This window comes from Scatophagus argus, chromosome 16, assembly GCF_020382885.2.
Source record: "Scatophagus argus isolate fScaArg1 chromosome 16, fScaArg1.pri, whole genome shotgun sequence".
NCBI lineage: Eukaryota > Metazoa > Chordata > Actinopteri > Scatophagidae > Scatophagus > Scatophagus argus.
The window spans coordinates 4,512,248-4,539,640 of record NC_058508.1 but is presented as its reverse complement, the minus strand read 5'-3'; the positions used below and the strand labels follow the sequence as shown (position 1 = coordinate 4,539,640).

The 27,393-nt window shown below is 40.3% G+C and overlaps 3 protein-coding genes across 9 annotated transcripts in view; 2 read left to right on the top strand and 1 right to left on the bottom strand.

Moving 5' to 3' along the window:
- The first annotated feature begins 275 nt into the window (after positions 1-275).
- On the top strand, positions 276-2,780 carry prl (prolactin). The gene is made up of 5 exons (XM_046414141.1): positions 276-400; positions 930-1,042; positions 1,432-1,539; positions 2,164-2,346; positions 2,442-2,780. Exons 1-5 carry the CDS (start codon positions 358-360, stop codon positions 2,631-2,633), a joined length of 639 nt encoding a protein of 212 aa, XP_046270097.1. The 5' UTR covers positions 276-357; the 3' UTR covers positions 2,634-2,780.
- A 1,962-nt stretch (positions 2,781-4,742) lies between these two features.
- On the top strand, positions 4,743-10,773 carry LOC124072622 (dual specificity protein phosphatase 3-like). Of its 2 annotated transcripts, XR_006845561.1 has the most exons (4): positions 4,743-5,298; positions 8,355-8,587; positions 8,713-9,098; positions 9,356-10,773. XR_006845561.1 is itself a non-coding variant. In XM_046414142.1 (3 exons), exons 1-3 carry the CDS (start codon positions 5,123-5,125, stop codon positions 8,919-8,921), a joined length of 618 nt encoding a protein of 205 aa, XP_046270098.1. In that variant the 5' UTR covers positions 4,743-5,122; the 3' UTR covers positions 8,922-10,773. The 2 variants fall into 2 exon arrangements, 1 of the variants encoding a protein (XP_046270098.1); XM_046414142.1 differs by having other exon boundaries at positions 8,713-10,773.
- Positions 10,774-17,949: 7,176 nt separating this feature from the next.
- The window catches only part of LOC124072620 (thyroid hormone receptor alpha), an 85,086-nt gene continuing 75,642 nt past the window's right edge, over positions 17,950-27,393 (bottom strand). For 5 of the 6 annotated variants that reach the window (XM_046414135.1, XM_046414137.1, XM_046414136.1 and 2 more), the window contains one exon: positions 17,950-27,152. In XM_046414135.1, coding sequence (XP_046270091.1) covers positions 26,902-27,152 — 251 coding nt within the window. In that variant the 3' untranslated portion in view covers positions 17,950-26,901. The remainder of the gene's footprint in view (positions 27,153-27,393) is intronic. The other variant, XR_006845560.1, reaches the window with a different exon arrangement.

The following is a 27,393-nucleotide window of genomic DNA, read 5'->3' as shown; positions in this document are numbered from 1 at the left end:
GACTACAAAACACTGTGCGAACATCATTGTTTTTATTCATCCATCCAATTAAGATCTGGGAGGAACTTTTTCCACATCCTCACACGCACACACACACACACACACACACACACACACACACACACACACACACACACACACACACACACACACACCAACCTGCTGCATCCATTCAAATCTCCTTAACCATGTTTCTCATTATGAGCAGGACCAAACAAGTTCCTAAAAAGCACACAGTTACTCAGCTGCTGCATAACCAAACTGTCCAAGGACCTATAAAATGGAGGAGACGTGGAGAAAGAGAAAGAAGCAGCGAAAAGAAGCAAACCTAACCAAACGGGCGGCAAAAGACGAGAGATGGCTCACAGAAGGACCAATGGAAGCAAACTCTTCATGATGGGTGAGATGAGCTTAGCTTGTCTGTCGGATACATCTATGAAATGATTAGAAAACGTGAAACTATTTCTGAGATCAGTACAACACTGTCTACACTAAAATAATTTTTGAGATGTTAATAAGCTGCAGCAGAAAAATGTTTTGTCTGAGGTCATTTAGAAGCAGTGTTACAGTCTGTTAAAATGTCACACTTACTAAATACTGTATATTACTCATATATTTTTGTATTGATAACATAACATAACATTTATGGGATCCTTATCCTAAATACTTTTTCATTTTATGCATTGATGTAAAACAAAAAGAATATCAGCCAATATAGTGATACTGGATGTGTTAAAACAATACTGATATCTCAACATCCAGCACCAGCCTGGCTACTTACAGTTAAAAGTGAAGTAAATTAGCCTTTTTATCCAGTAAAATTCATTCATTTTTTTTATTCATCAATCATCTGCCATCCGTTAAATTGTTCAGAAAAACACTCAGTATTATAGCTTTTATCATTTCGGTCATATTCCCGTGCTCCACAGTGTTGTACATGGTGGCGGCGTGCAGTGCAGTCCCCATCAATGAGCTGCTGGACCGAGCCTCTCAGCGCTCCGACGCACTGCACTCCCTCAGCACAACCCTCACCCAAGACCTGGTCAGTATCTGTGCTTCGATGCACTGTCCGAGCATTCCCAAACTTGCATGCTAAAGCTCCTGCCAAAAAGCGTGTTCGGCTGCGCTCTTGGCTTCCTGACTGCCTTGGGTTTGAATTGCGTGGGGAGTAAAGTGCTGAATGAGGAAAGCAAGCGCTGTGAATTTTCTGAGATGATTAAGCTGTCGAATGTTCTTTACCTTAAAATACCTTTCCAGTGGGTTTGCACAATTTAAATCTCTTACAATTTTAATCTTGTGGGTAGCAATAAGTTCATGTTCATTTATGTGTCAGCATGCAGCGTTTTTAAACTTGCTCTCCATCTCAGTGAAACATGTATTGAAACAGCAGTTAATTGTGACTGTGCCTTCATCATCATATGTCTCCCCCAGGACTCTCAGGTCCTTCCTTTAGGTCGGATGATCATACCCCGCCCCTCAGTGTGCCACACCTCCTCTCTACAGACTCCTAACGACAAGGAACAGGCTCTTCAAGTATCAGTATGTAACTGAATCATGTTTTAGTTCTTTCTCCTTTTTTCTTTATTTGCTCAAAGGACAGGCTCCTTTCTAGTGAATCACTGTGGCATCAGTCAAGACTTGACTGAGGTTTCTATGATTACAGACAAACATTAATGTGTGATCTCAGCTTTCACCTGAGCAACTGAGGGAATATTATAAAAGCTTCTGAAATACTAATTTAAAGTTAAAATAATAACGTTCTGCTCTAAACAATTTGCATTTCAATTGAATGGTACGGTGAAAGGAAAGGAGTTTGCAAAAATTAAGCTGATTTTAGAATAACAACATGAGAATAAATTTGTGTTCATTAGGTGGATATGACTTGAAAATTAACCGAAAAGGGGAAAGGCATTTTAATTTCACTCTGACCTTAACTTTGAGAAATCTGTAATACTCAGTGGCCTCTGCAGGCTAACACAGGGACCTACAATATCTTGGACATGCAAGGGGTTGTCACACTAATATCTGCACAGATTATTGCAATAACAGTGTTGTAAAGCTAACTTCACTTTCGTATTTTTCTCTATTCTGAACTCTTGACGTCCCAGTTTGTCTTCAGCTTAGTGTACTGTCTTATTAGTACGTGTTTGACTTCTCCTGCAGGAGTCAGACCTGTTGTCCCTGGCTCGCTCCCTACTCCTTGCCTGGCAAGACCCCCTGGTAATCCTGTCCACCTCTGCTAAGACCCTGCCTCACCCAGCCCAATCCAGCATATCCAGCAAGCTCAGGGAGCTGCAGGAACATTCCAAGAGCCTGGGTGACGGCCTGAATGTCCTATCTGACAAGGTGTGCATGTGGGGGAAGAAAAAGCCTTGAATAAATAAATGTTAAAGCGTGTTCTAAAAACAGCTGTCCTCACTTTTCCTCGTGTTTCCTCACAGATGGGTCCAGAGGCTCAGATCATCTCTCTTCTGCCCTACAGAGGAGGCAGTGACATGGGCCAGGACAAGATTTCCAAATTGACTAACTTCCATTTCCTGTTGTCCTGCTTCCGCCGGGACTCCCACAAAATTGACAGCTTCCTCAAAGTCCTACGCTGCCGGGCAGCCAAAATGCAGCCTGAGATGTGCTAAACAGTGAGGCAGCCAGCTTGACTCTGGGGGGGAAGAAGCTTGTATTGTTTAAGAAACTATAGATCAACACGTGGTAGACGTCTGCTTTCTGAGATAATATTCTAATCTCAAAATAGTTGCCATTATGAATTATCAGTATTTGAAGCTTTTGTTGGAAGTGACATGTGTTAGCCCTCATGGTGCACAAATCATTGACTTCACTGATCCAATCCTCAATGTGAATGTGTAAATCCTAAGATACAATGTGAAAAACACTGAAATGGGTGGTTTTAGATGTTATTGACTTTTAAAGAAACATTTCCCTTGTACATTTGCAAATGGGGCAACAAGGAAGTAACAGCTTCCTTGTTGACTTAAGCGTCAAAGGTTAAAATGTGGTAAAACGCTGGATTTCAAGTCAGCCTAAAATTTTGATACTGTTGTCCAGTCTTGCCAATGGGTCACTGGACCACAAAGCAAGGGTGATACACTTCCCAGGGTGTTTCCAGCTGGTCTGGCACAAACTGTGGTAAATCTCTTGTCCTCCTTGTCTTTTTCTTCTACTACAGCTTTATTCCCTCAGAGCCAAGCTGCCGGGGCGCTCTCTCGTGGCAGCCAGGGTGTCATTCACCAGCCTGTCATTCTTCACATTGGGATTCAGGGCTTGAATGCAGAATAACTTTCTCTTCCTAACTAACACTCGTCTGATTACAAACTGCAGCATTTGCACTTTAGATTCAGTTACATTTTCTTGAAGGCATTTTGCATCTCTATCAATTCAAATATTTCTTTGCAATCTGTATATCAATAAAAATCTCTTGCACAATAAAATTATTTGTGCATTTTTTTTCTGTCAGCAGGAAAATTAACAGTATCAGGTGTTTACATGATTTGTTTACAAGGATTTGTTTACATTCAAGAAACAAGGCTGTCTAGAGGCAGTGTAGTAATTTTAATATTAAGAATTTCGTTTTAATTTAACTCACCTTATAGGAGCTTAGTCTACTACAAGCTACTGAGGGGTTTGACCCCGGAGCGACCTTTCTGACGCGCTAAGTTGTCCCAATTTCCTTTCTTGATCAGGAATGAGTTCACAAGTCTCCACTGACTGTTCCATACAATGTTTTATTCTCGATGCAACAACAGAACGTGTCCATTCATCTTCCCCAACATTCAAAACCTGTGTCCTAGCGATGCACTAGCGGTGCACTAGCGACGTCCTAGTAGTGTACTAGAGGTCAAAAAACCTTTTTCCCTTCCAGGGTCACACAACACCTGATGGACCCCGACTTCCCATTACATTTATACCCTTTATGGCCTTAATGACCACAGCGCCCCTTGTGGTACCCACAACAAATATGCAATCACCATGCTTCTCCATAACATTGTGTTTGGCTCCTACACACCTTATGTTCTTTCCCTAAACCTTACCAAGTTGTCTTTGAGACTGAACCTAACCCAAAGTCATGCTTCCAAGTGATCTGTAACAGTTAACCTGCTGATAAATCACAAGTGCACACATTGCACACAATGTATTTTTAATTTAATTTGAATGATATGTGACAGGACGGAACTATGGACCAGAACCCAAATGCACGACTCTCAAAGTTTCAAAATAAAGTTTTTATTAACAAAAGTACAAACTGAAAATCACTCTTCACAAAGGAAAAAACCTACACTAAGCTAAGAAACAAAAACTTGCTAGGCTGAAGCTTGGCAAAGAAAACAGAAAATCAATAGAACAAAGTAACAAAATAACAAGACCCGCCAATTGCAATCGCATGGAGGTGACGCTGGTTGTCTGACACAAGGGACAAGACAAACTGGAACAGGACAAAGAGAGACGAGGACTATATGAACAAATAAGGTGAGGGCACAGTTGGAAACAATCAGGGTGGAAACAGGTAATCCCAAAAGGGGGAAAACAGACAAAGGGAGAAAGCAAAACTGACAACCACATACCCAGACAGGAAGTAGTGACAAAATAAAACAGGAAATCACAAGACAAAACTGATTAAATTAACTTAACAATGTTTCCTGGACTTGACAATATGCTAATAAACTAGACCAAGTGTGGTCCAACTGTAAAAGCCAACATAATGTCTCTTTTTGAACCTCGCACTGATGCATCTTTTTATCTTATCAGACTTGTTTGTTTTTGTCTTTGAAAAGCTTGAAATTTAAAGTTCATTTTACTTCTGAACAAGAAATACATGATACAAACATCTTAAATGTTTAATCTAGCCCTTTATGCCAATGAAAATGACTATACATAGATGTCTTTTTGGGGGGGCGCTTGGTTGGGAACCACTGAACAAGAAAAAGCTCAGGCCGGCCCTGCCCGTGTGTTTAGTTTCCACAGCACAGAGCAGCTCCAGTACTGAGCCGCGCCGCACTGGAGGTACGCACACAGCAGAACCTCCTTCACTTCACCAGACCGGTAAACCGACTCCTGTCTGCCACATTCGCCACCTTTCTCCTTCTGTGTGTGCTATATCGGATCTTCGGTTATGAAGAGCAAACACAACCAACAGGTCAAGTCAGTGGTTCCGAACCGACACGACATGTCGAGCTTCGAGGTGACTCTCCAGCAACTCAATGATCTGTTGACGGACGACAGCGGCTTTTACAGCTGGCCGACAAAACACTTCCATGAGGTTTACCCGAGGATCTACGTCGGCAATGCGTGAGTCATTGTTGTGATCATATGGATAAATCCTCAGTTTTATTTTATTCACACAGAGGTGTTATACATGACAATGAAGACGTCGCCGTCCAATTCAGGTCACGCAGCATTAACAATTCATTGTTTCGAATCGTTCGGCCGCAACTCACATAATCAGTCCAATTTATTTTCCTCTTATTATTCTATGACACTCTATTAATGCGCTGGTACACTGATATGGCAAAAACAGGAAAATTATGTGTCCAAGTAGGATTATTATTATTAGACCACAAAAGATAGAAAATTAAATGATATGTTTAGATTGATCAGCCGCATTTAAAATCAGAGCATAGTTTAAATCCACTGTGTCCGTTTGCAAGAGTATCAAGAGTATCATCAGAGTATCGCTCCAGAATAATCTAGAAGTAGGTCTGCTGTAGAAAATGAATGCCATGGCTTACAGTGGGGCTATTAGGAACTCTCCGCTGTACTATAATTAGCCACTGTGGTTTTTTTTTTATTGGTGACCGAGGTATGGTAATGAGTTATGTATCAGACAGAAGCTAATGCTTTGAAGGGTTGGAGGAATGACAGAAACAGGCAAATGGAGCTGGGACAGAAGAAGGCAGAGCTGGCAGGGAAGGAGCAATTGATAGTTTGTTTCTGAACCGGTGTAGTCTCCTGTTGATTTACAATATCCAGAGTGCTCTGCATTTCAGTCAGCAATTAACATGGCTGACCACACCTCCGTGTTTCTCTGCTAACATCAGGTGAGTCATTTCGGATGGAAACATACACGCATGAACCCATTCACTGTATAAACTGTTCATTTTTTTCATCACATAAAATTAGACTAAATTCACAGATTAACTGGATCTTGTCTTATTGACGTGTTTTTGTCAATATATACAGACACGCCTGTCTTACAAACTGCAGATGTGGAGGCTTTGGAGCGTGACAATATCAGTTGCATTATGGGAAGTTGCGAGATTCCAAGATTCCAAGTTCCAAGATTTCTCAAGAAGGCTGTAACAAGAAACTCGGGAAGGAAGAACTCCCACTCTCTTGAACTTCCGGTTTGTAGGGGGCGCTCGCGAGGTAGTCCAAAATGAACAGGGGCTTATGGAGCTGTAGCCCCAAAATGTAACTTTTATGGTGTATTTTTGTTTTTAATTATTTATAGCATATGAGCCAGTTTACAGCATTTACCATTTTGATTTCTCACATCACTCAAGCACTAAGTTTGTGTTTTGTTTTAACCACGCTTCTAATATCTGCTGTAGCTATAGATGGAAAATACACAAAGACTATAATACACAAAACCGAAGCAGTATTACTGTGGTTATTTTCACGCAATGATAATTGAAGTTAGCCTACTGTATGAAAATGTCACACAATACTTTATAGGTGTGCAACTGAGAATAGAAAAAAAGGCTTTTAAAATAAAAGAAAATTAATAATATGCAGCCAGATATAAATTGCTCTCTACAGAACTGTACAAATCTTTCGAATGGCACAATGCGCTACAAAGAATGTATATCTAAAGGCCGAATTAGAGAGTGAAAACAGTGCGAATACATTATACAATACATTATTATATTATATGTTATAGTACGGTAATCTTTAACTGATTTCTACAACACTGACCTTTAGTTTTATTGAGGTCACAACGGATTATAACTCTTGAAGAAACTTGAAAGTACGTACATTTCTTAATAGAAGCTTGTTCACAGCGCAGATTGCTGCACACGATTGTTCTTTTTCACAGACCAACAGTCCATCACAGCTATTCAGAAAGTTCTCATGTACAGCACTGCATGTCAAGCTGGGAAGAGAATATCCAGGCTTTTAAGCAAATATGTGTTCTAAATTTTTGATGTTTTTATTTTTTCCTGCGCAGTGAGTCATAGCAGTGTATTTCAGGAGAGAAAACCTCTCTAGTGCCATTTTTATTGCACCTGCCATCCTAAAGGAGTGATAATGGACAGAGCAGAAAAACTGTCTGTTAGACTGGAGCAAATGTCCTCACATATATAGGCTGGAAAGCACAAATGCATCGACGCAGCTCTATGAAGCCAAGTGAAGAGAACACGCACCCGCACATCGTCTCTCTGAGTGGGTGTTTTGTGTTTTGATGTATCTGTCCTGGTTCCTCTGTGTAGTCTGACAGCCTGGCAGACTTTTTTTTATGGAGGCGTGATGTTGCTTTCGGTATTCAGCACCAGTGAGCTGTCGACTGACTATTTTTAGCTCCCTACATCTAAAAGGCAGGAGGTGCCAAGCGGTACAGCAATCCCAACGGTTCGCAACAAGAAGCAGAAGATCTCTTAGGCAGAGCATTGCATTTGCATGGCAGAAAAAAGTGAAAGAGAAGGGCTGTTAGAAGTGAGCACGATGAGGAGAAAGAAAGATGAACATTGTTTCTCAAAGCTGATGTCAGTATAATGCAATGGACAAATGTGCAAGTTCAGTCTGATTTTATTTCATAATGCCATTTTAAGCAGCTTTTCTTGGAGACAAGTGGGGGCTTTAAGGTAAAAAAGGCTAGGAACCACTGAGCAAGAGCAACAACTGAATCAACCAACTGACTGACTGCTGCTGCAAATAAGCACAGTTTACAGAAAGAAACTAGCGTCTCTCTGTATTTATTTAACGTAACAAGGAGCTGCATGCTGCTTAACTGGCTGGCTAACTAGCTAGACAGCTCAGTTTATTATTTATATTAATAAACCAATATTATTGGCAGTATTTCTGGGAAACTGGCAGTAGTGGGACAAAACAGCGAAAAACAGACAGTGCTGTAACGGCTAAGTTAATAATTAAGTGATCAGCCACAAGCCGTCAACAAGCTTATCACCTATTTCACATTGGGGAATGAAGGTCACTTTGAAATGTAACTTTTGCTCAGTGGGGAGATGCTAGTTACATTATGCATTATGGTAAATGAAGGGTTGTCAGGCTTTAGTCCAGAATCAGAAACTATCAAATTGTATTTTGGTTGATATCACATTTAAAAATAGTAGTATGTGTGAAATAAACTCTGTGGTGTGTGCTTTTTGTCTACCAATCTGATGCAGTTTTGTGGCAATGAACGTGATGCGTCTTAAGCGCCAAGGCATCACCCACATCCTGAACGCTGCGGAGGGAAACTCCTTCATGCACGTCAACACCAACGCTGAGTTTTATGCCGGCACGGGCGTCATCTACCACGGCATTCCAGCCAGCGACACAGACCACTTCGACATCAGCGTTTACTTTGAAGAGGCAGCAGACTTCATCGAGAAGGCTCTGGCATATAAAAATGGAAAAGGTCAGAAGATACCACAGCTGAAATCTTGTTTGTGTGTCTATGATGTGGGGGTCTGTGGGGATCTGACTGCTTTTCTTTGAACTCAAAAGTCAAATTTCAGGTACCACTGTGAATTTCTTTTACAGGTAAAGTGTACGTTCATTGCAGGGAGGGCTATAGCCGCTCGCCTACGTTAGTCATAGCCTACCTGATGCTTCGCCAAAACATGGACGTCCACAGCGCTCTGGCCATGGTGCGGCAGAAAAGAGAGATCGGACCCAACGACGGCTTTCTCAGGCAGCTCTGTTGGCTAAACCAAAGGCTGGATGCTGAGGGAAAGTTCTGGAACAAATGAGGCAGACAATGACTGAAGATGAAAGATTGTAAGAAGGAACAAAAGTATCCTTTATTGCACATCACTTTCTTTCACTCGTTCTACAGCTTTAACAAGCCGCAGATCTGTGAGACGTTCCGGATGTGAGGATGGCGGAAAAGACATTTTTCTCTCAGACTAAGGCTGACAGCACTGAGTGTATGTAAAATTATACACCTTGCATACCACCTTTTGACATGTACAGTATTTTAATTGTGTTCAGTCAAATACTGGTGATGCCATGTTCTGATCATACAGTGTAAATGTGTGTAAATCCAGTTGCACTGCTTTCACTAAGTGTGTACTATCATGGTTCAGGTCCAAGTGACAGTGTTCTGTATATTTTGGTGTGTTTTCCTGCTGCTCACTATTCCAGAGAACAGTATCAACATGTGAATGTTAATATGCATTTAAAGGCGCTCATTGTGGGAACTGCTGAAAAAACCAGATGGTGTAACCGATGTGAGACTGCCACCGCCTTCTCTCTTCCTCCCTCCTGGCATTGTGTTCTTTGTCTTGGCCTAACTCCTGCAAACACTGCCAAATCTCTCAGTTCCAGCCGTTCCCGGGGGAGGGTTCAAGTGGACACTGTGATTTTTCATATTGAATCAGATTTTCAGGGTATTAGAGGATGATAGTAAAATCATTTTTCTCTGTTATATTTAGTAAGTTTTAGAAATCTGTGACCTATATTGTGCTCATTTCTAGCAGCCTGCCTCAGAAGTATGTCTCAGTTAAATTTTTGTCTTGCTGTATGGTGTTTTATAGGAAATTTTGACAGTATTTCATACCGCAAGATAATTAAATTTTTAATAGTAAAATTACAATGTTGATACATGGATGGAACAGCAAAGAAACCAAGGAATAGCTCTGCATTTTACTGGAAGATACTGTTCTCTTTCTTGCTGAAAGTTGAATACAATAGTGAGAATATGGAAACTACTCTTATGTCAAAATGAAGCAAATACCAACAGTCAACAAAAAAACTGCCTACTAAAACCTGTAAAGCCAGTAATTAGCATGTTATATCCCATGTGTTTAGTCCTTCCAAAACCCAAAATGTGCTGGACTGTTGGACTGCAAACATCTAAACAAATTAGCTTGAATTAGTAAACTTTACAGGTGCTGTTTCTTACTTTTTCAAGTCTTTGTGCTGAACTAAGTTAAGTGGCTGCTGGCCATAGCTTCATACTTACTGCACAGACATGAGAGAGGTATAAATTTCCTCATCCAACTCTCAGCAAGAAAGCGACCGAATGTAAGTCTGAAAATATCAAACTATTCCTTTATTGCCCTGTCAGGCTGCTGAGGGTACAGGACCTGTAACTTTATGCCAAATGGTCCAGTGAGTGAAACCAAGTCACTGAAGTTTCTGATTGTAATTAAAGCACTGCCAGAATGTTGTTTGCCAGTAACTTAAATATTATTGGATAACTTCTCAGTCTACACGTTTTGCACATTGGTGTGTGTGTGTGTGTTTTTGTCAGAGTACATGCGGTTTTATATTGTACGGCAGCATGCTGTGTAATGTACATGTGAGCCAATGTGTTGTTTATGTTCCTTTGTTAGCACAGATGTGTGTTTACGTGTTTACTGAGTCATGGTGTGCATTCATGAGTGCGATTTATGTGTCACAGTGTGCTTTATTAAGCCTGTAACGTGTGAATCATCATGTGCATTACTGAGTAGGATGTGATGTAAGTGGTCATGTCAGTAGGCTTTCATCGAGTCTCACAGATTATGACCGTGCTGTTTATCAAGTGCACTTTATCTAATGACACTTGTGATTGTTGTTGCTCTATTTTCATACGTTCAAGTAATATACAGAAAATGACATGTCTGGTTTTCTTTCATAGCTTCTTAGAATCACCGAAGTGACAACACATATGCTGTCTTATTATCTTGCCAGTGTCTGATGTGATGTCACAAAACAGTAGTAGTAGTAGTAGTAGTATTAGATGTAGCACTTAATTCTACACTTTGGGAAACAGAGGTCAGAAGTTTTCAGGCTGAGTGGGTATACTGTAACAGATGGTTAGGATATAATGTCATCATTTTAGGTATTTTTAGACTTTATCATCATTACAAAAATGATTTACACAGGAAGAAGTTTTATGGATATGAGGGTAAAAACCAGCATTAAAACAGCATTAAAAACAACAAACCGTGTTCTTTGTGCTTCATTCATTAACTGTTTGCTAGTAACCACTCTGAACTTGTATAAAAGATTTACAGTGAAGTATGCTACATTTAGATATACTACATGGACAAAAGTTTTGGCCCACCTGACCGGTACACCAACAGGAATGTAAATGACATCACATTCTAAATACATGGACAGCTTTGCAGCTCTAACAGCTTCCAGTCCAGAAGGATTTCCAACAGTTTGTTGTGTTTCTGTGGGAATGTTTGTCCATTCATGCAGCACAACAAGAGTGAGGTCAGACACTGATGTTGGACCAAAAGATCTGGCCCCAGACTCTGGTCCAGTTCATCCCAGAGGTGTTGGATGGAGGTCAGGGCTCTGTGTGGACCAGTCAGGTTCTTCCACACCAAACTCACCCATGTCTTTATGGACTAGAAAAGGGCCTTCAGCAAACTGTTACCACAAAGTCAGAGGCATATCATTGTCCAAGATGCTGAACCATTAGAATTTCCCTTCACTGGAAGTAAGAGGCCCAGCCCAACCCCTGAGAAGCAGTCTCCACCTGAATTCAATAACAAAGAAGTGTGTCCCAATACTATAGTGTATTTTAACTACATGTAAGAGCTTGGAGTGAAATGTAACTTTGTTCAAGGATAACCATGACTATCTCACCAGCTGGTTTGAACTGAATTTGTCCCTCTTACATGCGTAACTGCATACTTAGTATGCCGTTTTCTTTGAAAGCTTACATTTCTGCAGCAATAAAATAAAATAATTAATAAAATGAGTAATATAAACTAAAACAAAATAAATATCAACATCTCAGTTTCTGATCTCAATTGTGTTTGAACTAAATATGTAGCTGCTGTACTGTGGTAGATGATGCATTGCTGGTTTGTAGTCACTTTGTCCTGTAGGGGGCGCAGTAGGACTACTGTTCTAATACAATGTTGTGTTGGGCAACAAATTCAAACTAAGGTTCCATCAGCATCACAATATTGTAAGACTATAAAAAGCTTCATCTCCTGCTTCAGCCATTTATAAGTTCAACTGTGTAACACTTTGTAAAGCATCCTTTTTTTTAGACTGAGTAGCGTCTACATTACACTGCAATTCAATATGTTGGAGGTAAAAACAGATTTAAAGGGAAAGTCCACCTGATTTTAAATACAAAGATCAGTTTTATGCGACAGTTGTACAGCAGTTGTAAAATGTCTTCGATGGCTTTGGAGAAGCTTTGTCAAGTCTGACACAATAATCCCCCCTACCCCCCCACGCTCAGATCATCAGGACTATCTCAGTTTGAGCATGGAGACCACAAAGTCAAACACAAAACCTGTAATCCAGATTGGGCCATGGATTTGGAGGCCGTTCACTAGGCAGGGCAAGTCTAAAGATATATACTGTGTTGCATTACGGAAAAAGCAGAGCTCAACCCATATGGGGGACTGTTTATAACCACTCTTGCTTTTATTTAATATTATTTTTTTTATGAAGTATTGTAAAACGGAAGAAAAATATTTGAGAGAAAAATGTTTATCACTGGGAACCGATTTTACTTCTCATGTATGTTAAAGCCATATAACTCTTAACCATCTGATGTATACAATACAAAAAAGGTTAAACATGGTTAAAATAAGCCACTTCATCTTTTTTGTTTAGTCAACATACTCAATATGTTGATGGTTCACTACCAAAACAAAACAAACTTGCTAGTACTCTTCCACCCCCTGTGATGTTCCTTTATCCTGCCAGAGGCCTTTTAATAGGCACCTCCTCCTTTTGTATTTAGTGTGCTTGTATATGTGTGTGTGTGTGTGTGTGTGTGTGTGTGTGTGTGTGTGTGTGTGTGCGCATGTGTGTGTGTGTGAGAGAGAGAGTGAGCAAGTTTATTGCATTCAACTGGCTTCGTAGGTTGAGTTCCATGGCGGGGCCTCTCTCCCACCCTGAGGTTTTCTCTGTTGCAGGTCTTTTTCTATCTCTTTTTGCCCTGTCAGCTGTTTTCACACATGCTCTCTCAAGCTATCTCTCTCTCTCTCTCTATCCATCTCTCCCCCCTGTGTCTGTCTGTCTGTCTCATCTCTGTCCTGGTCTGGCACATGGAGTTGACGCAAGGACATGTCTTTTAGGAGAGGATGCTAACTCTCTTACATAACACCAGTCTGCATGAATGAATCCGTGGGGGTGGGGCAGCCATGTGTTTCAAATGTGTGTGTGTGTGTATGTGTGTGGGTGGGTGTGAGTCAGGTAAATGCTTGTAGTGAAGTAAGACTGCACCATGTAGATTCCCAGTATTTTATTTCATTTTTTTTTTCTGTAGTTTGTAGAAATAAATTAAACATAACTGACCCCAGTCTTACAAACTCATTCTGTGCAGCTAAACAAAATTTCATTTAAAATTATAGTGAAGATTGCAAATTTTCAAACATACCAAAAAACGTCACAGCAGTGGGGGCTCAGTGTTGTGCTATCATACTCGATACACGTTCTGATCCCAGCTTGTTACGTACTGATGCTTTGCCACACCACTTCTCATCTAGAGGCACAAGAAACCCTTTGTGGTGTGCAAAGCCTTCCTTCCGCAAAGCCTTTCTAACATTTGCTCAACATCAAATGGCAACATGGTCTATTTCAGGCACAAAAACAATGTGGTTATGGTTAGGGAAAGATTTGCAATGTTGAGGTCATGCCAAAACAGGGAACAAGACTATTGGAAATACCTACAATGAAAAGCTGAAACAAGCTGATACGGAATAAATATGATTGAGAAAGCTAACATGCTAACAAGAATGTCAATATGCTAATACTTAGCAGGTAATGCCTGCTATTTTCACTGTTCCTTTTTAGCCAGTTAAAATGCTAGCATTAGCACTACACAGAACATACACAGCTGAGGCTGATTGGTTTGGAAAGCATTTGGCTGATTCACGCTTTTGGGAAGATTCATGGCAGTTAATCTAATAGTGGTCAACCAGTTTGACATCTGCAGAGAATGTTGTGAGTTTGAATGAGTTACAGATCTAATCATGTCTGGCCTCTGGTCCGCCTGTGCTCCACTCATGTTATAAATATGTAAAGCCAAATGGAACCAGGAACAACATCCATTAAAACAGAAAGTTACATCTTGACCTTTGTTATTGTGCAACACACTGTAAGTCCACAATCATACCGTCGCTTGGTGCAGTCTACAGTTCATTTAGGAAAAGCACAGACTTCCTGAACTCTTGTCATTTGAGGGGTTGCCAGGCAACCAGCTGAGAGCTTTAGAGGTGCTGCTAGGCAGATTTTATTCGCTTTGTATGCTGGGCCAAGCTAGCTGTCTTCCCTCGTTTACAGTCTTTCTACTAAGCCAAGTTATCTGGCTGCTGGCAGTGGCTTCATACTTACAATGCAGACATGGCAGTGGTATCAATCTGTTTATATAGCAGCAAAGGGGAAAACTGGAGGTTTAGTGGTTTCATTTCATCATTGGAATTTTGTCCCAACATAATTCTGACCTCATAAAATATTGATCACCAGTGATGAAACCTTTAGATATATATAAACTCTGGACATGGTGATAAACCATTTTATGTAACCAAATCATATGCTTTAATCAGCAGCATGTGTTTATGAATCAGATGCAAGCATGTGCATAAAAGTGTGTGCTTTTCTTAGAATTTGCAAAATTCTCAAAAATGAAATGCAGCGTCAGTGAATATGAACATCATCAGAATATACTGTTCTATTTTTGGAGCCTTGCTGGAAGCACTTTTCCTTTAGTTGAGGGGAAAAATCTGTAATGGATGTCCTGGTCTGTCAATCTGTGTCTGTGTAAGAAGGTTTGTGTGTGTGAGTGTGTGTGTGTGTGTGTACGTACGTACGTACGACTCTCTCTCTCTCTCTCTCTCTCTCTCTCTCTCTCTCTCTCTCTCTCTCTCTCTCACACACACACACACACACACACACACACACACAACATGCCAATCTGGAGCATGCCTACTCTGTACCAGCTGTGCCCTTCTGTGTTTTGGGGAGGGAAGGCGGGGTGGAGTCATGGTTCGGGGGTGGTGGTGGTGTGGGTGGGCTGTGAAGGACTTTGGATTGGTGGAAAGCAAAGCTGCTCATTGTTACATCATCTCCTCCACAACAACCCTAAAACAAATTTGACATCAACTGGCTTTCATGAGTCTCAGAGTTGGCAGTCTGTTTCCAAATTTAGAGTGCACCATAGACAGCCCATTTAGGCTGTGCATATGCAGTATAATTATAGAGAGCATTACATTCAGTAATAGCTTTAGTTCCACATAGAAGAACATATATGGACTATTTTGGACTCACTGTGTTTAAATTCTCTGTGCCTATGTACAGCCTCAAATTTAAGTAACAATGCATGAAATACCTATATTGCTGCATGTTTCTGGTATTTCCTGGGAACAGTCAAATTGCCAAAGTCAACTGTCATGCATGGAGCCCCATACTTTGGAGTCCTGTGTCAGACAGATCACAGCTGTAGGCTACAGACCTTACAGACCTGCTGTCAGTATTAACAATCTTTATATTCACAGGCTTAGGTGTACTATTAGATGCATTTTACATTATAGTGGGTATTTGTAAGTCACCTGTAGTCTCAACCCAACTCAAACAGGGTGTACAAACTGAAGAGCTTTTAGCTGAACTCTTTTTGTTCTTTTGGTACCAAAAGTTCAGAACACACACACATGAGACAAGACTAAAAGTCAAAGTAGACATTTTATTGTTCATAATGAACTAGGTTTCAGTTCATATCTGAATATTAATGATTAATGTCACTGGGAATGAGTCCATGGTCATGGAAGAGGAAAAAGGTGCTCAATCCAGAGAGGTGGCTTCCTGGGTTAATGTAGGATCCTGGAGCTGGCAGGTGAAGACAGGCAGTTGGGTGAGGAGCCAGAAGTGATTGCAGGTGAGTGCAGACAGAAAGCTGAATCATGGAGCCGGACGTGGAAATGGAGCACAAGGATGAAACCTGAACCAGAATCACAAGCAAAACAGAATTACACAAAGCAAAGACACTAGAGCACTAGGAGAAAATTGACTTGGCACAAGTACCAAAGAGTTGGACTGTACAATCTGGCAGAAATTGGACAAATGAACCGGTTCTTAAGTACTTGAGGAAGAGGGAGGAGTTGATTATCAGTTCAGGCTCAGGTGTGCAAGTGAGCTGGCAGAAACGACCAGAAAACCAAGTCCACCTTCAGACACACACACAGACCACAAGACACACAGAAACACAGGGAGAGAACAAACAGGGACACACTAAAAACACAAGGCAAGGGGGACACAGAAGAACACAACACGAAAAACTAATGAAATCTAACAGTTTTAGTTTTAGTTTTAGCGTGACATGGGTGATGCATTGACGTGTTGTGTTTGTGCAAGTGCCTAAAATGTTACACATCTTTATTAGCTTGTTTGGTTTAGAAATTGTTGTTCATAAGGAGCTCTATAGTACAGTAACTCTTCTATCAGAAAAATGCTGATATATGTACAGACATGTTTTGGACATGCTATGTCTCGGAGGTCATACTAAGGTCCATGGACAGCTGGAATCCTGCTAACTTCCAGGTGGGCTTGTGTTTTGGTAGCTCTCTGCTTGGTCCTTTATCATCACCCTCTCAAATATCATACTGTTGTTGTACTGTCCTAATCCTTCACCAAGGTGGTATAGTATATTTGCTAAAGTACCTCAAAATTGAGCAACAAATTCATTACAATACAGTATCTCATCTTTCAAAGAGAAACTGATTGTACTCATATAGTTACTGCTAATGTATTTTAGCTAATATAGCATAAAACTAATATTTTATTATTACATAAACAGTGTTCAAGTATCTATAGCCCATTAATCTATTACCCCCCAGGTTTGCACGTACTATACAAAAACATACACACAAACAATAGTGTGTTGGCATGGTGTTCATACATTATTGGTTTGAGCTAATATAAAACCTTGAACTGAAACCGAAAGACAGGCCTTATTACCAAACGTGTTGGACCTAACTTTCCACAATATTCCTGTACCTGGCTGCAAGGAAAGTCTGCCTACCTTCTGGGTTTAGAACTTCTGCAAAATGAAGCATAATCAGAATGGAAAATTTTAACACCATCTGTCTCATCGAACAGATGAGACAAAATTTTGGATGCAATGTTAGAGTCACAAGGCTACATGTGGCCAGTTTTGTCTTAAGTAAACTGCTGTTCTAAGAAATCAATAAGTTGACAGCAATAATGCAAAATGTCAATCAATTAACTGGCCAATGTGACAAGTTACAGATGTTTTTCCTTGCAGAATGTAAAATGGCCTCTAAAAATTAAAATATCTTCAGATATACTTGTGTTTAAGGAAGAATTCTACCAAAAATCAAAATTCAGTCATTATCCACTCAACCCAAATGTAATGCAAATGCAAAGCTGTGTGGAATCTCTTTGTCTACAAAACATTTCTGGAGCTTACACAGCAAATCAGCATTGCAGCACTCTCTTAAATAACTGAAAAAGCTAGGGACTTGTTTAAGAACATTACAAAAACAGAACAGAACACATAAAACGGCTTCGTACAGCTCATCCGATGTAATCTGAAATTCTGGAGGTCTGAAAAATGTTACTTACACCCTTTTAAACTGAAATCTTCACTGTAGCTGCTAAGCTAAAAGTGTTGGCGTGCAGTGAAGTGAGCTTGAACACAATTTTATGTTTTTGACTGAGAAGAATGTCATTCTTGTCCACCAGCTTTTGCTATTGATTCAACTTAATGTGTGTCCATCTGTCATATCTAAACTTAATAAAAATAAACTCTTACATGTCAGAGAGTCATATAGCTAAACATAGACAGGCTAGACAAACTGATATCAAAGTAATTTTAATGCTGAAAATGAATGTCACATAGACACAAACACAAACAGCTTTGAGCCACTGAGATGCCATTCTCTGATTGTGCCATGAATGATTTGTCACAGAAAACAAGACAAACAACAACCGTGCCCATTACAAACCCACAACCAGCTTTATAAAATACATCATCAAACTCTTACTGGGGATGCTTCAACCCCATACCTCATTCAGCTTTACATTCAACACTGTGCTGTGCCAAAAAATTATGGCTGCTTTGCTTACAGGAAATAGCCTCCTGCATGTGCAGGTCCTCACATGATGCCTCTCAGATACACTAGGGCTGGGTTGTGTGCTACTGCAGAAAGTCACTGTGAAGGGGAGCTGCAGGGAGCAACCAGCAAAAACAAGAGAGGACACTGTCATGGGAATAGTTGTCTGGGACTTGGGGTCCTAAACTTCTCTTGTTCAAGGCACAATTCACTGTCCTGTATTTAAGTACACTGGACATAATTGGAAGTGTGTAATTGCATATGTGCACTTGAAAAGATCCGAAGGCTTGAAGAGGACATCTCTCTTTAGAGCTGTTTTGCTGTTTTTTGTTTTTTTTTGGGGGGGGGCACCATTTTTGATTTCTTTGTATATTTTTGAAACATTTAAATATTTTATTTGGCCAAACTATTCAATGCACCCCAACTCTTGTCCTGATGAAACACCAGTCCTCTCTTGGTTTGTCAGGTCAGAACACATGCAGAGAAGGAAGAAACATCTGCCAGCTGACGATGAATACTCAAAAGCATGGCCTCATATTTCATGCTATTATTTCCTTATGGACATAACAATGTAAGTGCAGTTTTAATAGTAACATTTTTTAGAGCCACAACATTGTCACAATGATATATTTTACAACCTGAACAGAGCTTTTTTTTTTTTTTTTTTCTTTTCTTTTTTTTTCCTTGAAACAAATTTGCCACCCTCTTCAGCACATTAGTGTTTTCTCTTTTCAGTTACATTTCAGGGCCAGGAACTCCAAACTAAACTGCCATGAAAAAATCTAGTCAAGCCCCCAATTTCTTTTCAAAAAGTTTGGGCGACATTTGAATCTTCCAGAGACCACTGCTGGGTCCTGTTCCACATTTTGACAGCCACTGGTGATTTTCCTTGCTTGAGACTGATCACCCCCCCCTCCATTACTCTGGCACACAGCAGTACAATGAGGTACGAACAGTTGTATAAATCTCTCTTTTTTTGGTTTGTATTTTGTGATTTTTTCTGTTTCTTTACTGTATTCCTTTTTGTATGGTGAGACTATTTTTTTTCCCATCAAATGCAATATTCTTGTCACAACACAGAGATTAATAGATAACAGATTTATACATTGCAAGATGAGCCCTGGTCTATGGTCAGATTAATTTTGAACAATCTAAAGGCTAAGATCAGGATTTAGGAATCATTTTATTTATTGACCCAGATCAGGGATGTGAGCAAATGCCCAGCTTAGCGAGTGATACAGCCCAAGCAACTGTGGAAAGCAGGACTCAGGTTCATTCACGTTCAGTTCAGCTAATTGGACAGTGGATTTATACCCTTAATTTAAAATAAGCTTCACCAAAATTGTAACCTGTCAGTTGTACTGGAAATATAATGTATGCATCCACAATGACCATCAAGGAGCTTTATGAGATTTATTATGGAGGGAGAGATTTATTTAAGGCGGGGTCTCCTTGCTGTTTTTTATTTCAAATTTTTTCTCACCCGAGATTTATTTTATAAGGCTATGGTACACAGTCTTAACTGCTATATGCTATTTATGCTATACCTCTTAAGTATTAATGACGAATCAAGTTGTATCAATATTTTATTTTATTCTATATTTTGTTTGAGTTATCAGGAGAAGGATACTGCAGTTTTTTTTTAACTCAAGGGGAGGGTCAAATAAAATATCAATACCACTTTCCTAAAAAAATGAATCTGCGTTCCCCTAACAAGTTTTGTACAGCCTCTAATAAAAACAAATGTATTAATTGTACAAGCATTTAGTGACACTGTACTCAAAATGTCATTCAGCCTCTTCCTATACCAGTAATTTTCATACAAGAAAAACAGATATTGGTAATTATACATGTATTAAGTAAAACTACATTAAATGTGTTTTACTGTGACATTAGCTAGAATTTCTTTAGAGAATATAAGATGAATCTTTTGTGGGGCTTTGGCCCATTGTTCAACTTTACCCAATATGACAGTGGACACAGTCAGACAGAAGCTAAGCGATGTGCATGCTGAGGGTTTGGGAGACCATATGTTGATGATATAGGTGACAAGCATTATCCTAATGAATGTGAGACACTGACGAAGCACTGTGGCTAGTTGTTCATTGACAGGACACAAACAGTTTTCTTAACACTAGAACCTAAAATACCTTCTAAATGTACAGGTGTATGTAAATTACACGTACAAAACTCAGTTGTTAAATGCTAATTAGTTGAATGTGGGAGCAGATATGAGAAAACATTCAGTCCTAAATATTTCCTTATTCAATTATAGCTAACCATATGACAATGCACCCTGAGCCTGACATTAAACTTAAGATTAGCTGTTAGCTGTGGTTCCTCTAATGAGTGACAGAAGCTAAATTCAACAAAAATTCTATAAATTCTGATTATCTAGGCTGAACAGGAAGTACTACTATACGGTATGTTTCCAGGATCTCAGCCTATCATGGGCAGTAAAAGGTGGGAAAACCCAAACATTAAAAATCTGTTTAAAGGCTTTCAGAAAAATCTATGGTATGAATCCAAATCAGGGGCAAATCTGTGTTAACAAAAGGTTATACTTTGAGTAATGCATGTCACCTATAACTCCATAGTCTATGTTAAAGTGCTAGCACACACACTGCAGAGCCAGCTGTTGCAAAGCTCTCATTAGATAATGTAATGTCACCAGTAAACCTAACCCATCTCACGCATTTCAGAATTCTGAATATTCAGATGAAGAAAAGGAAACTCAGAATAAGGAACTTGAACGTTTAAATTATAAATCTGATTACACATCCTGCTTTTTTTTTCTGTATATTTTTCAGTTAGCTTAACTGAAGGTGATTTGAAACCTGGCCCTTGGGTGATGTTTGAGCACTAGCTACCACTGCACCAATGATGGTCTGAAAGTGCATTATACAGCCATTTTCTCACAGTAAAGCATCAACACAGACAGACAGACATTCACTTACCAAGAAAATCAGATGCAGAGTAATAACAACACAAAAGAATAATCATAAAAAACATTTCTTTCCTCTATTCAAAATAAAGTTGCTTCATCTCTTGCTTTACATCACTCGGGGCCTTTCAGTCCCCACACTACAAGTCCTTTAGAAACATAATATATTTTAAAAAAAGAGGACTTATCAGTAGCAGTCTGTCACATGATTGAGATTTTAATCTCACCCGCAAACTCATCCACCTTAGAGTAAGCCTAACAACGAACACTTGGTGCACAACAAAAGCAACATCAACAACATCAAAAACAACATGAGTGTGGGACTTCACACTGTGTCTTCAATCGTACAATTTCAGTATTTTACATTCCACTTGTAGACATATTCCTGCAGGGATTGTCATCTTTCTCCACCAAAGAGTGCTAGTATGATTTGGGGTAACTTTTTTGTAAATGTATATGTGTGTGTCTGTGGGAGGGAAAGAAGACAGTGTGAAATAAACAGAGAAAGGGGATAGAGATGAGGATGTAAATTCTGGAGTTGGGGAATGGAGATGGAAGGATGAGAAAGGATGTTATTGACTTACATATGTTTTCCCTGGGTAAGTAATGAAAGTAGCAGAAGTAGTTTATTTGTGAATAACGTGTTCCATGAGAGTTGAACTGCTTCAGAGTAGTTACGGTTTTGTGCCATGCTGCAGCAACAGAGCTTTCACATCAAGTTCACGATTTAGTTTATTGTAAACAAACATGAAACTTAACTCTCACTTTAATCTACCAGACAGAGAGAAATCAATGAGAGACACAATTCTGTGGTCCGTATTTGGAAAAGACGGCGACTCTTCAGTCTCATCATGCAGCTTGGCTGGGAAGTGTGAAAGGTATTAGAGGGTAAACAGGCAGTAATACAGAGTGCAACTTTTCAGGCAACTCTCAAAGGCCTCGGTGTTGCTGCTTTTGTCAAAAGGTGTTGTACTCCTGCAAGGAGAAACGCATTTTTCACTCTGCGGCTCTTTCAACGGGTGGGCATTTCCACTCAGCTTTGCCTGCAAAATTGCCTCATGTGCCACCGCCCCGGCCATGTTCCAACACACAGAGCAAATTCATTTCTCTACTTTGAAGAAGAAACTTTCAGAAGCTTCATGCCTTCTCTCATGAATGCACTACAAGGAGCCAATAAGCCATAAAAGTTAAAATAAGCACTCTGTGCCACTGCTTTGTTGCGGTATTTGGAGTTGTTGGTCACGTGGAAAATGTGTTCCTTGTCACTGTGTGTGCCTGGTTGGCTGTCCAAACCAAAATTTAGTCTATCCAATTGAAAAGGACACTACTGACAAATTTAAAGAACTATGTGCATTTGTCTGCTATGTGAATATGGCTGGCGGTAGGTAGAATGGCTTTTTGGTGAGGAGGATGGTCACTGACTACTGGTCTGTCTCTCTGCTATGCTGGTGCAGCTGATCATGGCTGAAGGCAGTGTGCTCTGTGGTGCTGGTGTGGGGATTTTTTTCAGAGGACAGTGGGAGCAGTTCTCCAATGATCATTTGGCTGAGAGAGAGACAGACAGAGTGGCTGTGCTGCCAGCTTGAATCTAAACATGAATTTGCCAAGCGATGTGGACCAGACTTGGTCTCATGTTTGTAGTTCCACAGTAAGGGCAAAAAAGATACTTCCTGTGCTATATGAAGTGAATTAGAGGTGTACATAAGGTGGGTCACGAAGGTTAGTTGGTGATCACCACAAGGCAAACAAGGATCCTAATGCATTATGACATCAACTACAAACAATGCATAAATATTACTTTACAGATATTAATACATTTGGGTAAACGGAGTTCTGACACCCTCTGCTACATGACTGATCAGGCAGATTCATGATTGATTTTAGCTGGCAGCATGAATTCAGCCACTGACAGCTCTAATGCCACATACAATAACCGTATCATTTACACACACACACACACACACGTATATAGATATATATATGTGTGTGTGTGTATATGTATATACATACATACTTATGTATATATATTGTATATATGTGTATATCTATAAATATAAGCGTCTGTATACTGTATCATGTATATTTGTATTATAGACCTCTGTGAGGCACATCAACATATCAGAACTACTGTACCAGTGGTTCCCTGTCTGAGCCATGACCTGGTTGCAGCATGGCTTTCATTCACAGTGATAGTGAGCAAAGTACGATACAAACACACAAGGCCTGGAGAGGGCGGGTGTGAAACTGCACTGCATGATCATCCTATTGCTGTGTGTGTGTGTGTGTGTGTGTGTGTGTGTGTGTGCTGCTGCTGCAGCATGTGTGTGTGTGTGTGTGTTTGTGTATAGATCCCTGTATAATCAGCACTTACAGTTCTATTTTAATACCCTGCAACATTTATTAAGTAAAACTGAGAGTGGTGGCACCTAAAGGCCATGTCACAGTTGTTGTTGGTTACAACAGGTAATCAAGAGTTGAGAAAACGGACTCTGTATGTTTCTATATGTGTGTGTGGTATTTTAGAGAATATTGTTAAAACTGCTTAAGACAGGCAGGAACAGGAAAGATATGGAGGAAAGGGATAAAGGAAGAGGTTCAGGGCTACTAAGGGATACAGACATAGTGGTTTTAGTGCAAAAGAAAAAAACCTGATAGTTATTTGTAGTGGATGGCAATTTGGGACATAGTTGTTGGTGGAGCTTATTTCAGCAGTGTTTAACTCATATTCTCAGTTTCTGGCATAGGACCGTCGCTCAGAAAGTCTTTTACATGTCTTGGTGTCCATTTTGCGACGATGAGGGAAGGATCTGTAGATGTAGTGTAGGTGTGAGAACGAGGGTCCATTGTTGTGTGGCGGTCTGCTACTACCTTGGCCTGAGTCAGTACCCGCCACAGTCGCTTCTTTCCTCTCCATATCCACAGGCAAATACTGCTGACTCAGTTGCTGTTTATTGACCTCCCAGTCACCACCCACAATAGTCTGTTGGCCTCACCCAACAAGGCCAAAATGGCTTCCACTAGAGTCCCAGTTTCCAGCTGACGGTTTCCTTTGAGATTAATCGGCACACTGTAATGTCACATACGCACCCCTTCCCTCGATGTCATTTTAGGTTCCAAAATAAAAACAGAATCAAAGGTGACTCTTGGTCCCACATGGTGTGTGATAAAAAATAAAAAAGGACTGCCATGTCAGTTGTCAAATGTTGATCCACGGCCCATTTAAAAGACATGCTGTACACTGTGGGTGAAACAGCACAGCCAGCGGGTCCAAGTTGGCAACTCATATGTGCACTGTGTGTTCATGTACATATACTGTATACTGTATTTTTTGTGTATATATGTGCGCATGCATGTCAGTGTGTTGCAGACAGAGGGGCAGCTGCACTGAGATGAGAGGTGAGGTAGAATCTGTCGGTCTCATGCTGGACTTGAAACAGGTACAGGTGACAGGGCAGGCCTGGACAGGCAAGTGACAACAATCCCTCCACCACCATTGCCCTCTGCCAGCTCTGAACCTATCACAAGAGAGTGGGGAGGTGAGGAGGCGGGGCTACGGTGTGATTAACAGGCCAGCGCTCCAATGAGAACACGCACTCTCACATACACACAGAGACAGGAAGTGTGGTGCAGCCCAGTAATTATTTAGGAGGAGGAAGATTTGAGCAACAAAACAACTGAGGTAATACATCAAAAAACAAGTGAATGTGTATAACGTGTGTGTCTATGAGGTAATGAAAACAGGAGGTATGTTCTGGAGAGGTATTCTAGCTATTTCTAGCTATGTACATACACTTGTCAGTGTTAATGAGTAACATATTGCATCTACATGAAATGTAAAATGAGTTTCTTTGAATGAAGTTTGTTTGGAACCAAACATTTTCAACAGTTTTCTGTGCAGCCTATAGCTACAATACACATCATTTTCAAAATGCCATGATATTCATCATAGCAATAATTTAATAATAATAATAATAATAATGATTGTTCTTCAAGCTGAAGTCTCTCTTTCTCATGAATAAAACAGTGCTTTCTGTAAACATACTGAATGAGGAATGGGTTTCTAACAGGTAATAATGATCTTCTTACCGCTCACCTTCTACTGTAAATACAGTAAGGGTAATTATCTTGACGGCAAAGCCACATAGTTAGGTGTAAAAACTGAATTTGTTGCTAACATGCTCATTAGAACGGACTTTGTTTGGCCCCCCTTTTTATTGCTGGAGCTAGCGTAAAGTGTGATTTTAGAGCATTTTTGTTAAATAAGCTTATTAGTTTTAAAAGTAAGTAGTAAGTAGTAAAAGAGCTTAGGGTGTCCAAAGGGAGCAAAATCCAGGCCGAGAAATAGTCCAGTACATAAGCCCCTGTAAGACCCCAACCAGTAGTTCTCACATTGTGGGCCGAGCTAAGCTAACCGTTTGCAGTCTTTGTGCTAAACTAAGCTAACTGCTAGGCCTGTTGGCTATAGCTTCGTATTTAAGAGTGGCATCAATGTTCTCATCTAACTCTCAGCAACAAAGCAACTAAGCTCAATTCTCCAAATGCTTAACTATTGCCTTAACATGAAGCAAACAACGAGAATTTATTGTACAATGACACAAATCTCAAAACCTCCTGGATACCAATAGACCCTTTCTCGAAGCAGATAAGAACTGCCATTACCACACTCAGTATGATCAGAGAAAACACCATGAGGCTCACAACAACTTGTAACTTCTACTGTATTATTTTATAATATCTAATCATAGCAGGTGTATGACATATACATATAATGCATTATAATATGTCACACATATGCATTATAATATGTCACTCAAGTATGTATGTATGTATTAATAATACATGATAGATTATGGCTTCATGCCAAGTGTTTCCACTATAACTTCTATCACTAGCAGAGAGGTACAGGGATAGCTGAGGACTGCCTGGCTCCATGTTTTCTCAACAAAGTACTACCACCCACACAATAAATGAGGAAATACATTTTACAAGGTATGAGGTAAGAGTGCAGGGGTGTATTTTGTACATGTACATTATGTATGTGTTTCTCTGTGTGTATGTGAGATAGGGAGAGATAGAGAGGTCAGTACGTGAGGGAGGTAGGCTGTCAAACACTCACAGGGCCTCTGTGGACTGAGGGGTGGGCTGCACCTGCAGATGGAGGACACCATTACAGTGAAGGAAATCTATTGGAGGAGGGTGTGTGGTGGAGCTGGGGCTGGGGACGGGTCTCTGTCCCAGAGATTGAAAAAAAAGCAAAAAAAAAAACCCCCAACTTCTGAGGTGAAAGGAGGGTGTAGCAGGGAGCAAAATCATGACCAAGCCCCTCCGTTTGCATTAGTGTAGGAACAGAGTACAGCTGTTATCCATACAGGTGCAAGAGAAGTTAATTGCTGAGATTTGCATATAGATCTACTGTACGTCCACGGCAGTGTATCTGGAATTTAAATCTGTGAATATCTGTAACTGTTTACAACTGTGCACTCTGTCAGAGTGTGTGTGTGTGCACGCGCAAAATGTCAGTATGTTTCTCTCTGGTGGTGTTGACGTGTGTTTGCTGGTGGCAGGTGGTGGGTGTTGTGGGTGCCTGATAAGAAAAAGAACAAAAAAAGGTTTACAGGGCACATTCCCATTAAAGAATAAAAAGTTTGTCTTTTCCTCTTGTTATCCCCACACTTACTCTTCCAACAAAGCCACCCCATTTATTTCCTTCTGTTTCCAGGGTTCTTTAAGAGGGACTCAGTGTTACATAAGTCACACTTCCTGGTCCTCAAAGACCTCCAGGAAGAGCGGGGGAAAGAGTTCGTTGGGACACTCCACCTTCATATGGAGGAAGCGGCTGGCGTGGCAAGCTCCGATCATGCGCAGGTCCGTCACTTTCATCAGCAGCTTGGGCCAGAAGTGGGGAATGTTGTGCTTGCGGTAGTTGATGTAGTGCTCAAACGCCAGCAGGTAGGCCTCTTGGCACTGCTCGATCTTCTCCACGCTGGTCAGCCCTGAGCGGTCTGGGGTGAAGGGAGAAACAATTATATTTGTTACTGTTAGGCAACATTTCACCTCATTTTGAAGCAAGAAGTAGCTTTCCAAAACAGCAACATTTTTAGGTTTATTCCTGTCTCCTGATGAGATGACCAACCATCCCCCTATCAAAAAAAATTAAAGGAAAAAGTATGAAAAATAGTTTTTCTGGGCATTTTTATGTATGCCTGTATAACAGAGAGAGGAGAAATGGCAGCAAATGAGGGA

Excerpts from the sequence above, each read along its gene's own strand:
- prl (XM_046414141.1), top strand. The coding sequence starts at position 358 with ATGGCTCACAGAAGGACCAATGGAAGCAAACTCTTCATGATGG. Across the intron at positions 1,043-1,431 it reads CAACCCTCACCCAAGACCTG|GACTCTCAGGTCCTTCCTTT; the intron begins GTCAGTATCTGT and ends TGTCTCCCCCAG. Across the intron at positions 1,540-2,163 it reads AACAGGCTCTTCAAGTATCA|GAGTCAGACCTGTTGTCCCT; the intron begins GTATGTAACTGA and ends CTTCTCCTGCAG.
- LOC124072622 (XM_046414142.1), top strand. The coding sequence starts at position 5,123 with ATGAAGAGCAAACACAACCAACAGGTCAAGTCAGTGGTTCCGAACCGA. Across the intron at positions 5,299-8,354 it reads AGGATCTACGTCGGCAATGC|TTTTGTGGCAATGAACGTGA; the intron begins GTGAGTCATTGT and ends AATCTGATGCAG. Across the intron at positions 8,588-8,712 it reads GGCATATAAAAATGGAAAAG|GTAAAGTGTACGTTCATTGC; the intron begins GTCAGAAGATAC and ends TTTCTTTTACAG.